Source organism: Conger conger, chromosome 6 (assembly GCF_963514075.1).
Source record: "Conger conger chromosome 6, fConCon1.1, whole genome shotgun sequence".
In the NCBI taxonomy this organism is placed as follows: domain Eukaryota; kingdom Metazoa; phylum Chordata; class Actinopteri; order Anguilliformes; family Congridae; genus Conger; species Conger conger.
This window is the reverse complement of record NC_083765.1, coordinates 46,100,229-46,117,067: the sequence shown is the minus strand read 5'-3', so window position 1 is coordinate 46,117,067 and position 16,839 is coordinate 46,100,229. Positions and strand designations below refer to the sequence as shown.

The 16,839-nt window shown below is 44.9% G+C and overlaps 1 protein-coding gene across 3 annotated transcripts in view; it reads left to right on the top strand.

Moving 5' to 3' along the window:
- dok7b (docking protein 7b) overlaps positions 1–16,507 on the top strand; it is a 37,244-nt gene extending 20,737 nt beyond the window's left edge. Inside the window, exons 8-15 of one of the 3 annotated variants that reach the window (XM_061245558.1) lie at positions 2,596–2,644; positions 5,511–6,110; positions 7,269–7,354; positions 8,871–8,943; positions 10,620–10,679; positions 12,662–12,739; positions 13,683–13,847; positions 14,998–16,507. In XM_061245558.1, coding sequence (XP_061101542.1) covers positions 2,596–2,644; positions 5,511–6,110; positions 7,269–7,354; positions 8,871–8,943; positions 10,620–10,679; positions 12,662–12,739; positions 13,683–13,847; positions 14,998–15,134 — 1,248 coding nt within the window. In that variant the 3' untranslated portion in view covers positions 15,135–16,507. Of the gene's footprint in view, positions 1–2,595; positions 2,645–5,510; positions 6,111–7,268; positions 7,355–8,870; positions 8,944–10,619; positions 10,680–12,661; positions 12,740–13,682; positions 13,875–14,997 lie in introns of all 3 variants that reach the window. The other 2 variants (XM_061245557.1, XM_061245559.1) reach the window with 2 other exon arrangements.
- Positions 16,508–16,839: the final 332 nt, after the last annotated feature.

The window sequence follows — 16,839 nt, the reverse complement described above, 5'->3', positions numbered from 1 at the left end:
TGTCTACAGCCACCAAGGCTCTCAGGTTGTTTTAATGAAAACTCAAACCCCTGTTGAAGCCTCACTGTTGATAATATAAAACCCATTTAAAGTGATTCATATTTAATTTGACTTTGAAGTTTTCTTGACTTTAGAAGTCTCTGAAGTAGGCCCAGCGCACGGTAGCAGATGGTGTGTTTATGTCTGCTCTGGAGTGAATGTGCCTTGTCACGGAAAGAAAGATGTTCTCATTTATGTGAACGGATCAGCTGCCTCTTTATCTGCCATGCGGAATGGGGGGGATTTCTGAGGTTTTAAGCCTTAAATCCGGACCTCTGCATCGCTCCAGAATCCCGGCTCTGTCGATCTGCCAGGACAGCTTGGAGATAGCGGTTCAGAGTAAAGGGTGCGTAATCCTCGCCAGACGGACCTTAGGTGTGAACGGGATGGTGTGTACATCGCGTGGGGATTAGCTACCTGCTGCATGCGGGCTAGTGGACAGTCTGTCTGAGTTACGACGATGTTCACGGTCAGTGTTTAGGCACTCAGCCTGCCCACAGCTCCCATGTGTCTGTACTGAAGCTCTTCCCTGGCTTTCTGAAGACCACAGCTCCCATGTGTCTGTACTGAACCTCTTCCCTGGCTTTCTGAAGACCACAGCTCCCATGTGTCTGTGCTGAACCTCTTCCCTGGCTTTCTGAAGACCACAGCTCCCATGTGTCTGTACTGAAGCTCTTCCCTGGCTTTCTGAAGACCACAGCTCCCATGTGTCTGTACTGAACCTCTTCCCTGGCTTTCTGAAGGCCACAGCTCCCATGTGTCTGTACTGAACCTCTTCCCTGGCTTTCTGAAGACCACAGCTCCCATGTGTCTGTGCTGAACCTCTTCCCTGGCTTTCTGAAGACCACAGCTCCCATGTGTCTGTGCTGAACCTCTTCCCTGGCTTTCTGAAGGCCACAGCTCCCATGTGTCTGTGCTGAACCTCTTCCCTGGCTTTCTGAAGGCCACAGCTCCCATGTGTCTGTGCTGGACCTCTTCCCTGGCTTTCTGAAGGCCACAGCTCCCATGTGTCTGTACTGAAGCTGTTGGGCCCTATTTTGTCTCAGTGAAACGTCTAGCTGTTTTGTTTTTTTATTAGTTACGCTGCTGTATTCCTGGAGAAAATGAATTAGCACAATTCATAGCTATTTCATACTGTCTATTTGAGTCTTGAAATTGAGCCATCTAATGTTTGCAAGTTCATGTCAGGAGGGGCAGATTGATTTTTGGGGGCAAAATTAATACAGGCAATAGATTCATCCGTCTGTGAAATGCGTTCCAATTCCGTGCTTCTCCTATCATCAATGTTTTTTCCTTCTCTTGCGTATCATATTTCACTGTGAAATATTCTGCGTTCAGTTACCTGCAGACCAGCTGCGTTCAGTTTGTGCATTCAGATCTGAATACAGTTCTGTGATACTTGTAATCTTAAATATATTTGCATTTTGTAAGGCTGCCTGTGCTTTGATTAAAGGAACTCTCACAGTTCTCTCACTCTGCTACTTCAGTAGAAGAACAGGTGCTGATTTGTTTGAATTGCAAATAATAAGAATGCATTTTCTTAGGGAATTACTATTTTAGAACTATAGCACTTGCCTTTCCTGTTTTTAAATTATTTTTCTTCCAAAATAATTCTTGTGCATTTTCAGCATTAGACTCTTTGTTGCTTAACTAGATTTGTACTACTCCCATTTGTAGTACACGGATGTGAGGCTATTTGATCTATCTGCATGGTGAACTGAAGAACTGATTTGTTTCTTCTAAAAATACTGATGTCATTGTTGAATTGAGCAGTGTCTATGCATGTCCTCTGCCAGTTCTGAGTCCATTCTGCTTTTGAAAATGATTGCTAACATTGCACGTAATCGCGGGACAGCAGGGACAGCTTGTATGCCAAAGCCGTTGGAGTCATGAGCGGTTGCCATAGGGCCATGTTGTTGATGGAAGTGACTCCAAACGTTAATGTGTTTTTGAATTCCACGTTCTCTAAAGCAAGCCAGTATTCCAGTGTTGGATTAATTGGGTTTTTTATTTCACTCACTCACTATTATTTAATGGTATCTCTGTAAATATAAACATGGTTGAGCAGTTTTAGTGTTTGGCAGCTGATATATTTCAGCGTGGATCTTTCGTGAATGTTTTCAAAGGGTAAAAAATTACATCATCTCCCTTTAAACTAATGCCGCACATGAGGCAGCCACATCGGAAAATGTTTGTTTGATAATTTAACAAGATGAGTCTTGGCATATCTTTGTGTGGTAACTGGAATTATGGTAAACATATAGGAGCAATATAGGTGCTGTTTAGAGATAATAGAACTGTAGCTTCTGTCTTTCAACTCGGCACATTTAAATCAGCATAAATAAATACACAAATGGTATTTCAACTGAAACACATCCAGCCATAAATGATGGCTTATTTGGTTCTGAAAGGTTTTGTTTGTGATGCCTCTGATGTGATGTGTTTTAATGCAGTCCTACTGATCTGGGATTTCTAATAGCAAAATGAGAGTGTAGTGGTTTTATTATGAATGTCTGCCATGCTAATGAGTGCTTTCATTCTCTGTCTGCAACACAGGGGACATTGCCCACACAATCAGGAGTCCTAGCCATGCCAGCTATACCAGGTATGCATTTTTGGTTACCCTTGTTTTATATTTTAAGAAAATAGAAACACTTTATTTTCAGCATTATTTGTTACACTGTTGATATACTAGTTTCCATATGGCTCAATTGTATATGCTACAAACATTTTATGTGCTTTAAAGATAATTATTCATTCCTACTCATAACCTTTGAATGTGTTGCCTTTGTCCGTATTGTAATATGAATACAATGTCACTCACTTTTTTACTGCTATAAAAATTATTCAAGCACATAACAGGACATTTTCGATGAAACTTCCTTTGAACAGTGCAAACTTCTCCAATGCATTTCTTGCAAACTACTAACAAAAATGTTACAAATCCAATTTTTTGGTGGACTGGTCTCATAATGTCAATCTCCTCCATCAGTTAAAGAGAGCACAGATAATGTTGGGGAGAGTGTGTGTGATTGCATGTATTTCCACACGACACCATGTTCAGGTGAGCATGCAAAGTCATTGTGCCTGAGGAGTGAACCTCACTTGCTGCTTATGCAGGCGCTCCGCCAATCAGAAGAGCGGCTGAGATGAAAACGATCACTTAAAGCCCAGATTTCCGCCACAGCCAATCATGCTCTCTTTCTTAGTACCGCCACAGGCAATCGTGCACTCCCTGTAATGAATGCTATGGCCAATCACAAACTACCTCTGAGTAACGCTACAGCCAATCACTCACTCCCTCTGAGTAACGCTACAGCCAATCACTCACTCCCTCTGAGTAATGCTACAGCCAATCACTCACTCCCTCTGACTAACGCTATAGCCAATCACAAACTACCTCTGAGTAACGCTACAGCCAATCACAAACAACCTCTGAGTAAAGCTACAGCCTATCACTCACTCCCTCTGAGTAACGCTACAGCCAATCACTCACTCCCTCTGACTAACACTATAGCCAATCACAAACTACCTCTGAGTAACGCTACAGCCAATCACAAACAACCTCTGAGTAACGCTACAGCCTATCACTCACTCCCTCTGAGTAACGATACAGCCAATCACTCACTCCCTCTGAGTAACGCTATAGCCAATCACAAACTACCTCTGAGTAATGCTATAGCCAATCACAAACTACCTCTGAGTAACGCTACAGCCTATCACGCGCAGGCCTGCAAGGCCATGAGCCACCGTCAGCAGTGATGTTGCTAGTATTGATAACAGATTGTGGAGCTCGTACGCACACTCCAACAGCATCTTAATAAGATGATCCACCCCATCACCCCTGCTGCTCAGCATGTGTAAACAGTGGATGAATCAGAGATAAGTAAATTCCACTTCAATTATGATTAATTTATTTGTCAGACTCTTGTTCCCAGAAGAGATCAGACTATGAGAGAGCAATGCCTGCTGTTCTTAATGGCGGTTGCATCATCTCTAAAATCAAATAATTTTCGCCTTGTCCCGTGGGTCATTTTCCACAGTTTCGTCTTCCTGTCCAGCCAGCAGAGTTAAAAATCTCAGGCAGTAGCCTTAAAGTGTCCCAGAGGACCAGTGCTGATCTAGGATCAGAGTCCCCAGTTCCACATCCTACAGTTATCTATTATGTGCTAAAGGCAACTCAGATTCTAGATTACATTATTGGCATTTGGCAGACGCTCTTATCCAGAGCGACATACAACAAAGTGCATACCCACAACCAGGAATAAGTTCGCTGAAAGACCCTAGAGGGAAGTACAATTTCAACTGCTACCTGTACAACAAAGATAAGGACAAGGGTTTTTTTTTAACAAGGAAACAAACAAACAACAGAGCAAAAGTGACCAAAGTTAACTATCCAAACACTGCTTACCTAGCCAACTAAAAATACTGATACACAAAGCAAGTCACAGAGACAACAATTAAGGTTCACAGGGAGGTAAGGAGGGATGGGGAGAGGTGCTGCTTGAAGAGGTGTGTCTTCAGCTTGCGCTTGAAGGTGGGGAGAGATTCTACAGTTCTGACCTCAACGGGGAGTTTGTTCCACCACCGTGGAGCCAGAACAGACGGTAGTCGTGAGCGTGAGGTGGAGGTTCGGAGAGGGGGAGGTGCCAAGCGGCCTGATCAGTGCCCTCCACATCCTACTGTTATCTATTATGTGCTAAAGGTGAACTCAGATTCTAGATCAGCATTACTACTCTCAGACCCTTTATGAAAACGGACCTTGGAATTTTTTGTCCTTTATTTTATGTCACTAAAGCAAAATATGCATGACACGATAAATACTGTAGTTAAATGCAACACTTTCACTGAATTCTGGGGGAGATACATCCCACTCATTTATCCACAGAGAGGTAAATATTTTCGAATCACAACTTGAGGATCACGTATCGGGAAAATGGAGTGTGTCTCCGACCCTTGTTGTTTACCCTTCACGAGGGATTAACTTCCACTTTTTACCCCAGTTGAAGTATGGCATTTTTCCCAGCAGATCCATCAAGTGAATCACCGGCCTAAAGCATTTGCCTTTGAATTTCAGCCAAGCGTAAAATACTGATGAGATCTGTCAGAGGCTCAAGATGTTAAACCTCATCATGTTTTTTTTCCTGTTGGTCGAAGCAAAGCTTGTGCAGTTTAGTTGTGTTTTTTGAATGTTGGCAGAAATACTCAGCCCTGTCTGTACACTTCGTTGTCTGTAGACCAGTCTATAGGCGTATATGTCATCTTGGCGTATATGTCATCTTGGCATCTACTACATTAATGCAGCTTCTATTTAACTGTCATTAAATGCAAAGTAGACGGGGATGGACACAGTTTTGCAGGGCACAGTGAAATGTGAAGTAGACAGGAATGAACACAGTTCTGAAGACGTGGTGTTTCACAGAGACCCTGTGGGAGGTCCACTTGTAGAGTTTGGTTTGTGAAAACCGCAGGTCTTGAGGCTAAGGGGCGATGCCAGTGTGGACCTGCGAGCCGAGCAGAATACCAGTGGACCACAGAGGACACCGGGGATGGAGATCCACCCACTGCCTCCCGGCTCCATGGAAACGGACCATGGCAGGTGCTACAGAGGACCAATGGAACAGAGGCACTCCGAAGGAACCTCCAGAAGCAGCAGAACCCATTGGGCCTGTTCTCGGGGCTCTACGGACAGCACCACACCGCCGGACACCGTGGCTCGAAAACGGGCGGGTTGAATGTTTATGAAACCATGACATCTGCTCTTCGTTGTGGACTGCGGACCGGACCACACTCCTCACGGAGGTCCTGGAGAGTCTGGGAGAAGGACGAGAGGAATGAGAGCAGGGGAGGCGGAAACATCCAAACATCACCCCCATCCACAGGCCTCCCGTCGGATGTCCCGAGCAGCCCTCCTCTGGGTCCCGGGAAGGAGGCGCTGCCTCAGAAGGAGGTGCCACCTCAGGGAGTGGATGGGTCCACACCCATGAAGCCCGATATGGAGAGGGGCTGCTCCCCCCCTGACATAGACCGCCTGTGCCAGGAGGTCATTGGTCACTCGGCAACAGAAGATGGTAAGAGACGCCTTTGGCCACGGCCTCCTCCTGCCTGCCCCGCCTTCTCTCCTGTCTCATCCTGCTCCTCATCTCCCCAAACCCGCCTCCTCTGGCTACATCCTCTTCCTCCTCAATATTCATCCTTTTCCCAGACTTTAATATAAAAAAATCAATCCTTCTGCCTCCTCATGGTTTCCTCCTCTCATCTTCCCTCCGTCTCCTGGCTCGTCTCCTGGCCCCACACGTGTGTCGCATTGATTTCGCAATTTCACCTGAAGGTCAGGGAAGAAAGGAGCCATTTCAAGGGGAAAAGGAGACACTCCACCCCCCCCCCCCCCCAGTTTCCACCAATGCACAAACACAGTCCAATAAAATTTTACATTTCAAGATAACTAGAAACACTTCCATTAGTGCAGGTCGATCTGACGTGTAATGTATAGCCGCATGCGGTTGTTTTTCGATGGCGGCGTTCTGCATGAGAAATGTGCATCGGGAGTGCGCATTGGGAGTGTGCTGTACAGCTGCCGCCGCGGTCTGCCTCTGCCTTTAATACCGCTGTCCTGTCATGCCTCACTGAGTAACCTGTCTTAACTTCACACGGGATTGTGGGAAGACATCAGAGCACCGGCTGCCTCTCCCTCCTCTTCTTTCATCATGTTGAATCTGTTCCATCTCGTGGATCTCCCTAAAGTTTTCAGCTTATTTCAAACACACACGGTTGAAAATATGATGTGTTTATGTTGGGATTTTACAGTCCAAGGCTTCTTACTGTCAGTCATGCACTATTGTAGTTATTGTAGATATCTATTGTTGGAATAGAGAGCAAACTGAGATGATTGGTATTTGGTGGAGCTATGCATTGGCAGCATGTGATAGCCAATCAATATTTAAGCTTGCTTTGAGTTATGTGTATATACAGTCTAATATTGAAACCTTCTTTCAGTTATGTAGATACTGTATACTGTGTAATATTTAAACCTGCTTTGAGTTATGTATACTGTATATACTGTGTAATATTTAAGCCTACTTGCCACATTGTGCTTTTTATGAAAAATGCACAGGCATTGTTTGTCAAGACAAGACAAATTTCCTGCAGGACAAAAGAAAAGTGTTTTTATGATGTGTTTGTGACCCCCTTTTTAACCGATATTCCTCATGTCTCTTTTCTTTCCTCAGACAAGAAGCCCCAGAGGAAGGAGGACTGCACATCGGGCGTGGTGTATGAGATCACGGAAGGCTGCGGCACAGAAAAGAGTGCAGAGGTAGATCCCGCGCGTGATGATGAGCTAATCCTGTTACCCCGGCTACAAACGCCATCTCTCACCGCCATCATGTGTCTGTTTTATGCCCATAATGAGACAGAGACAGAGCAGAACAACTGTGCGGATGAGGACATATTTGTCTTGCATATTTGTGTTGTGCATTTGTGCTGCATATTTGTACTGCATATTTATGTTGTGTATTTGTTCTGCATATTTGTGTTGCGTATTTGTGTTGTGCATTTATGTTGTGCATTTGTGCTGCATATTTGTACTGCATATTTGTGTTGTACATTTATGTTGTATTTCTGCTACAAATTTGTGTTGTGTACGTGTGCTGCATATTTGTGTTGTGCATTAGTGTTGTGTATGTGTGCTGCATATTTGTGTTGTGCATTTGTGTTGTGTATGTGTGCTGCATATTTGTGTTGTGCATTAGTGTTGTGTATGTGTGCTGCATATTTGTGTTGTGCATTTGTGTTGTGTATGTGTGCTGCATATTTGTGTTGTGCATTTGTGTTGTGTATGTGTGCTGCATATTTGTGTTGTGCATTAGTGTTGTGTATGTGTGCTGCATATTTGTGTTGTGCATTTGTGTTGTGTATGTGTGCTGCATATTTGTGTTGTGCATTTGTGTTGTGTATGTGTGCTGCATATTTGTGTTGTGCATTTATGTTGTGCATTTGTGCTGCATATTTGTACTGCATATTTGTGTTGTACATTTATGTTGTATTTCTGCTACAAATTTGTGTTGTGTACGTGTGCTGCATATTTGTGTTGTGCATTAGTGTTGTGTATGTGTGCTGCATATTTGTGTTGTGCATTTGTGTTGTGTATGTGTGCTGCATATTTGTGTTGTGCATTAGTGTTGTGTATGTGTGCTGCATATTTGTGTTGTGCATTTGTGTTGTGTATGTGTGCTGCATATTTGTGTTGTGCATTTGTGTTGTGTATGTGTGCTGCATATTTGTGTTGTGCATTTGTGTTGTGTATGTGTGCTGCATATTTGTGTTGTGCATTTGTGTTGTGTATGTGTGCTGCATATTTGTGTTGTGCATTTGTACATTTGTGAGGACAGATTGGATGAGCGAAGCAACTGTGTGACGAATTGCAGTGTCTGTGCCGCCTAGGGTAGATGTTCTAACACATTTATCTCTGACTGTCTCTCTTCATTAGACATAATATGGTCTTATTATACCTGCCTGTCTCTGATTCCAGAAAACAGAAAACAAACACACATCCACACAGACACCAACACACCAACACACACAGACACGCCCATATTACACACACATACAGACAGACAGATGCACACAAACACACAAAAGCATTTTTTAGCTCGCACTGACCGCTCAAGCCTGTTGTGAACAGTCTTGGCTGAAATGACGAGAACGGTCACAGTTTATAAAGGAGGTCTTGGCCAGAGATGGAGGCTGCAGAAATGCAGAAACGAGAGGTGATTTGTTGAACCAGAGACTCAGCCTTCCCCCATCTCTGACATGATCCCTGCATCTTCCAGACAGAGGATAGGGGGCGGAGCCTGGAGATGACGGGCAGCCGGGGGCAGCAGAAGATCCTGTACGAGGCAGAAGGTAAACGCCTCCATGTTAAAGAGCGATAGGACGCACTGTGACATCACCATATAGGGGCTGGCAAACCACGGCTAAGCAGCTGAATTTGCTTACGTGGCTAATTTGATTTGGGTCATTGCAACCTTGTGGATGTCACCCCTTTTTATTAACATTGCTTACGGATGACCTGCCACACGCCATTGGACAATGCTGTCACTTCCTGTCCAATTGGATCCTTTGGTAGTTGAGACCTGTCACCATAACATCCCCCTCCAGTCACCGGTGAGGCTGAGAGTGTGGAGCGATGGGCAGGTAATGAAGCAGGTGCTGTGGAACAGGCCTGATGTGATGGTGGACTCGGAACACACAGTTAAAAATAATACGGCACAACACTCCATTTGGCTCTTGAATTGAAAACGAAACCGTAATCAATTTGTGAGGGATTTACTTCCTGGGATTAATGGTCTCACACAGCACAAAGAAGGGACTGAGATTAGATGAAAAAAGTGACCTTTTTTGGTTCAATTATACATTGAAGAAAATGTATTGTGTAAAAGTCATCACGCACACCCTTAAATTTGTTATTGCTCCTGTTACTGTACGTAATAGAGTGTAGTTTATCTGCCTTTATGGGGCTGCAGTGCAGTGCCGCACAGTTCCGATTACACAAGGTAGCTGAGCTTGAGGATTTCATGGATGGGATGATGTGGTGTGATGGCCAAGCCCCTATCCTGCTCATTGGTCCTCACCATTCTGACCCCTCTTTAACACTTTGAAGAGTGTTTTTTGGAATATTTTTTCAAAATTATAATTCACTTGTTCTAATTCTAATCACCAGCAGTGATTGTTACATCAGGATTAGAGTGTTTAGTAAACAAAGTTCTCATGGCATATTTGTGACCTCACACCTTAAAGGGTTAAGTGCCTATGGAGATAGCCCATCACAATATGAATGAGGCTGCTTAGCCGTTCTTCAGCCTAATCAGCCTGACCATTCAGTCACTTTGATGGTCTTAACCTTTTTAGGAATGACATAGTAATTCACAGCTGAAGACATCATACAGTACTCACCATGGTCCAGATAAAGAGTTTAAATCTGCACACATTTAACACTTCAGGTTGAAAGAAAAACCAACATACTGTCACTCCTGAAATTGAGTTGACTTTGCTGGTGCCACTCTCCACAATGCGTATAATCCTGCAATGAGATTTGCTGAGCCTATAATCTTACTTATAAAGGCCTTTCACCTCGGTCCTGGAGTCCTATTGAGGACATATTGGCATTTTACTACTTTGATAACTGTAATCCTGAGTGAAATCCTCAGTTGGGAAATCCTCAAGGAGATCGCTGGCTTTGATTCCTTTTCAGGACATTGTGCTGTGTGCTGTGTGGATTCTGTTCATATTCTTCCCCTGCAGTCACTTTTGTGATTGTAATCCATCTCATGCTTATGCCATATTCTACCATGTACTTCTGTGAGTTACTGTGGCCAGATCCATCTGCTGAAGGAAATTGCAGTTAAGAGTTGAAATCATGACCTGCTGTACATCACACCCATTCCGATGCTCCAAAATCACCCGTATAGAAAAACGAATGAAGAAACCGCACTTGTTATAAGCGATTTAAACATCCTGTATTTTTAAAGTCAAGCCCTCCTGGCCTGGAGTGATGGTGTGTGACTGTGGTTACTCTGCAGGGGCTGCTTCTGCAAGCTCCACCAGCACATCGAAGGTCCACAGGCAGAGTTCAGCCACCGGTAAGAGCACAATCTGCGGGTGAAAACGCATGGCCTGGTGTCTTTCTATGGCCGTAATGCATGAACCAGCCTCTCACTCCCTTCGGCAATGAACAAGTGAAGGAACGAGTAAGCCCTTGGATGTAATGTATTCACTGGAATGTAATGCATGAACTAAGACATTCTCTCATCCTTTGATGATGTTGATTCTGCATTGTAGGGGGGAAATGCTTTCACTTTTGTCTGCACCCTTAAGGGATTAAGAGGGGCCATTATCTGAGAGGCGGTGTCATAATTGAGGAGCTTTGCTTTGCAATTGTTTCAAATATTACTCACATATTACTGATGCCTTTATTTAAGCCTTTATTTAATTGTGCAGGTCAACTGTGGACTCTCTTCTCTTTTGCAATGACCACCTGAGAAGTAGGCACACAAGGGAATGTGACCCAATCAGATGTAGGGGGGATCATGTCACCAGAAATGAAGAGACAGTCTTGCTGGAATTTGACCAGGTCCCTGGGGCTAATATCCTGACCCTTTCAAAAGTGCCATGGAAGTTTCTTTTAATGACCGAAGACTAGACAGGATCTTTGGCAACTTCTACAGTACAGTGTCCCCATCATTGTGCGGGGGTATTGGGTTTCTGTTAGGTCCAGAGCAGGGGTGCCCAGCAGTATGGCACCTGATTAAACTGATTAAGTAACTGCACTGAGTAAAAGAACCCAGAACAGCTCTTCTCACTTCAGTCCAATATTCCAGATTTGGCAGGGTTCTGGGATTTACTCAGTGCATTTACTCGTGATACTGGCTGCAGGCTTCTGGCAAAGTATGGGAAGATTGAGAGCTCTGCGCAGAATGCCAGTCTGTGCAGCACCCAGCTTGTCAGTGACTCTGAAATGTGACAAAGGACATCAGTGACACATTTTAATTTATTAACGAGTTCTCTTAATCATGGCATTTCTCGCCACACGACTGTTTGTCTTCTCTGAACAATAAATTAGAATTTCCTTTCACAAATCCCATAAAAATGTAATCTTCAGGTTTTGCAAGTGTTTGAGATAATAGGTCTGGTAAGGTTTCCAAAACTGTGAGCCACGGGAGGGGTTTAGCTGATGCTCAAGATCATACGTCGACACTCAAACCAACCAAATTAAACCCATCATCTGTGACTTACAGCCCACATGCTAAAGTGTACACATGGTTGCATTGGCACATGTTCAAAAACATCTATTCCACTTTTTCAGCAAATGTCAATGGTTGTGTTGGCACGTGTTCAAAAACATTTCTCCCACGTTTGAACAAGTGTCAGGCTGCATGTCAGTCAGCTGTGTGTCAGTAAGTGGGCTGTGGACTCCTGAGTGCTCTTAGAGCTTGTTGGAGAAGCACTGTTGGCATGCTTTGGGTGCTTAGCTGTCATGCAATGTGTGTGTGTGTGTGTGTGTGTGTGTGTGTTTCACGCTTTTCCCGGCTCGGGCGATTGTTAGAGCAGCTGGCAGCTGATCAGTTGGGCACAGGCCTACCAAGATGAGAAAAAGGGTGGTCTGTGGGGGGCATAACAGCACAACAAAAACACAAGACGCATTCTCCTGTATCTGAGAAGCACCGGATTAGCCTTTTCCTTGGCTGATGCGTGGTGACCTCCTTGTTCACAAGAGAAATACCCCAGACACTCGCAAGTTGGGCCTATCCATCACTCCCAGGTTGGACTTATCCATGGGAATATTGAGTGGCTGTACCTCTCATGCTGGTAAACAGCATGCTTAAGGAGCGGGTGCTTATGAAACAGCCGGACCAGAGAAATGGCACTTGAAGACCTTCACAGCGAGGAGCTGTGCACTGACGTCAATGGTGGCGTTTCAATTAACACCGATTCACGGTCTATTGATCCTCTGATGGTGGTCTCTCTTTCCCTCTGTCTCCCTCCATCTCTCTCTCTCTCTCCCTCTCTACCATCTCTCTGTATCTCTCTCTACCCCTCCATTACCCCCCCTCTCACTGTTCAGATCCCAAGGGAAGCTATGAGCCCATGGCCTCAACTGCTGACCCCCCGAAGCGATTCGAACCCTGTGCAGGAGAGTACGGTTAGTCAATACCAGCCGCTTTTCAACCTGTTTTTCTATAGACCAGGGGCTTCAACTTTTTTGATCCAGGCACCCCCCATCTAGGCTTAAAGGGACCCTAAATTAAAAAGGGTTATATTTAAAAGAAATATCAATATATAGCCTCTGTATATCAATTCTGGCCAGGGACCCCCTACAGTACCTTCAAGTACCCCTGTTGAAAACCCCAAGCTAGAGACCAAATTCTGTATTAACTGCAGGAAAATACTGGCCCCTTGCTGAGGCAGAACCGTAATGTTCTCTTAAAATCACAACAAGTAGAAAAGTCAGTCATCAAGCTAACCCCAGGGTTTTTCAGGCCAGTGTACAGAACACACCGTTAGTGCATACCCTGTTATTCAGCCAGGAAGTGAACTTCAGCAAAGTGCCTTCCCTGAGGGTTTATCTTCAAATAAACCAAACACTGTGGCCTGGATTCACAGAGGTTGGAGAGTTAATTTGGCTGATGTCTGAATTTTTCAGACCATGCTGGCTCAGAACAGAAATGAGCACTTAATCGGGGTGAAAGTTCAGGGCAAATGTTGATTGAATCCGGGCCTCTATTTTACTAGAAACACAAACCCTTCTGAGCTTGCAGGAAAGCAGCCGTGAAACTCTCAGCCCTCCTTACTGATGGGTTGGGGTTTTCAGGAGAAAAAGCCCACGGATGTTTCAGTTCAGTTAAATTCAATTATATTTGTATATTGCTTTTTTTTACAGAAGACTGTCACAAAGATGCCTTACAGAGTAACACAAGTGCAAAAAAAGCACAAGGTTAAAAAACACACAGTGGGGACGAAAACAAATCTCCCCAATGGGAAGAAATCTGTGTAGGACCCCGGCTATAGAGGGGCAGGCCCTCCTCCCCTGGCCTGCGAGGTGTATGGCACATGTAGCACGGCTGTAACAGAAATGTCTGTTCCAGGGGGCGCGTTTGTGTTCCCGCCGGAGGCATCCCACGCAGGGGGCGTGACGGACAGGTCCCGCGGCGACGGGGTGACCTACGTGAACATCCCCATCAGCCCCACCTCCAAAAAGCAGCTCCACTACATGGAGCTGGAGCTGCAGGAGCCGGGATCGGGAGTCAGAGGTAACCCTGTTCAGCTGCGTAGACATAGTAAGCGCACCCTCTCAAACCATACGCCTGCCGCTGCTGGTGCTGCCCGCGCCTCGCTCGCCTGCTCGCCGGCTTCCTTCTCCTTCGCCGCTTGGTTTTCCTGTGTGCCGCTGCGTCTCGTTTTTCAGTGAGCATCTGTGTGGTGAAAAGTCAGTGAAACGGCGTCTAGGCATTCTGGTGAAAACCTGGCTACGTTTGGTTGAAGATTGAAGGTTTTCTAGCTGACTGGGAATTAGCCGGGGTCTGTTTACAGTAGGTCAAATCTCTCAACCTTTATTTCAACCCCTCTAGACATCTAGATTCTGGCTTGTGCTCACTGGGTCCAGTTAATTGAGCTTCATGTGGGCACAACACAGAATGCATGGCCAAAGATGTAATTGGGTAGTTACTGAAAACCCAGGAATGCAGCTCGTAGTGTGGTTTATCTGTTTCCATCAGGCCAGCAAGACTGCTAAACCTCTAGTTGGGTTTCCATATTCTTTATTTTTAACTAAAGGAAACCCTTTGGATCTATCCAGTGTTCTTGGCCATGGGAAGTTTGAGCTATTGCATTCCTCACAACAGTACCCGGAGTATTCAAAGTATGCAATTGATCATTTATGATGGATACTGCAGTCCACTACTCCCTGCTTAGAAAGACCCGGTCTTGTGCAGGAGTTTGAGCGGATGTGCTGGAGATCTGATGTGTTAGAGCTGCCCGGATTTCATTAGAGCCCCAGGTGGTGGTGTGCCGTGCCAATGCCTCATGCCTGCTCTTGGTTTGATTGGTTTGCCTGGCCTTTGTCCCCCGGTGGTGTAATGGAGCTTGGGCGGAGGCCCATCTTTAAGTGTTTAAAGAATAACCCAAGAATCACTGCCATTTCTCTCAGGGCTCACAGAAGGTAAAGGACAATTTACGCTAATAAGAGATTGATGTTTTTAATTATAACTATCTTCAGTATGTCATTAGACACATTAGGCACTCGCTGTAATCCCACAGGTTTGAACAGTAATTTTATAGTTTTATAACTTTTATAGTTTCTCTCTTCTTCTAGTAATGGAATGTGCTTCATCTTGTGGCTGTTCAAAAAAATAAGTGTTAAAGAATAGCTACTGACATTGGTGTTGTTTCTCTCTACACCAGGAGGGGGCTCCACCAAGTACGCCCAGATTGACATCGCTGCCACGGAGACGGCTCACAGGGTGGGGAGCCAGCATGCTCAGGGGCGTGAGGATCGGCTGCAGGAACTGGAGCAGAAGAGGAAGGGGGCGCAGCAGTGACGCGTACCCCTGAACATCACCGCACCACACCCCCCAGCCCTGCTGCAATGCCCGGCATGATGATCGAAAAGCGTGGCTGTCCTGCAGCATGTGACCACATGCTGTCCGCCCTTCCGTCCGTCTGGGGGATAGAGATGTGGTCTCTCCCTGCCAGAAGCCCCGAAATGGCAATCAAACGGACCGATTTAAACCTTCCTGTCCTGGGACGTTTCTCAAGGCCCAGTTCTGCGTTTGGGTTAGATGAGATTTGACTTTGAAGGCATTAGCTCAGCTGCTCTGCCTTGCTCCGCCCACCTCCAGGGAACTCCGCCCATCCGGCTGCAATGCTGCTCAGTGACCTCGGCCACCGGGCTCAGCTCATTGGTTCTGGCAACGTGTGCTTGTCTCTGTTGAAGCCAGGCAGCCAATCGTGTGGCGCCATGTTGCTTTGCTACGTTTGAGGATCCCGCTGCCAGCCCGCCTGCTTTAAACGGACTCTACTACTCACCCGCCAACGCTGAGGTCACACTTACATATAACTTGCATATAACTTTTGTTACTTCCCATCTTGCATGAGGAATATAGATTTATCTACCTATTTTTTTACAGAGAACTTTTTTGCTTTGTTTTACACAGCCATCAACTTGCACACAATAAGATTCCAAAATAACATTTCACAGTAATGAATGTAAATACCTCTGTATAATTAGTCTTACAGTGCACACACACCACAACTGAAGTTTAAACAGCCGTTTGGAACAGATGCACAAAAGCAGGACGTAAATTAAATGGTTAGCCAGGAAAATGGACGGGTGTTTATATACCTAAGGCGGAAAATTCAGACCCACAAGTCAGATATTGTAGTTGAGGAATAAACAACAGCAGCGTTGGCTGTTGGTTGTTTCCACTCTTCAAAGTCTCCCTTTTAATAACTTGTTTGCTGTCGATGTCACTTTGTTGAGGCAGAATTGCGTCAGAAAGAAGCCTGCACTGGGACTTTATTATGCAAATACCATACCACAGATTTTTTTTTCTTTTTTTTTTACCAGGTAGTCATTTGTCTTTATTCAATGTGCAAACCTATTTTTGTTATTTATTTTTTTCCACTTAGCATGGGAATGCTTATTATATGAACTTGGCTATTATAAGATTAGTTGTGAATATTTGTTACATATTGTAGTTGGTCATGGCACCTCATTTTAATCCATTACATATTTGTTTTCCTTATCCACAGGGATAAGATACTTTGACTTCCTGTAAACATCCTGTGCTTGACCTCACATCGTACATGTACAGAATTATTTCAAACGAGAACAGGAAGCAAGCAATCTTTTTGTTCAGAATAATTATTTTCTCTGATCTTTGTACTTCTAATAAATAACACCGTGCCAGCGCTCGCAGGCTTGCTTTTCTGGTCTTTTTGCACCAATAATACCACACACCCCGTCTGCTTTGTGCCTCTGTCACTGGCATGCTGGTTTCACACCATCTGACATCTCAGGTCAACACACCAACAGCACAGAATCAGACTGCGTGTACAAAATAATCCTTTCACACTAATCCAGCGATGTTCATTCCTGGTCCTGGAGAGCTGCAGGGCCTGCTGCTTTTGGTTTTTGCCTCAATATCATCAACCGATTCAGACCCAAGAAACCAGGTGAGGCGAGGTAACTGTGCGTTCCACTGTTTTCATTGATTAAGTGCCGAGCAGCAACAAAAGCCAACA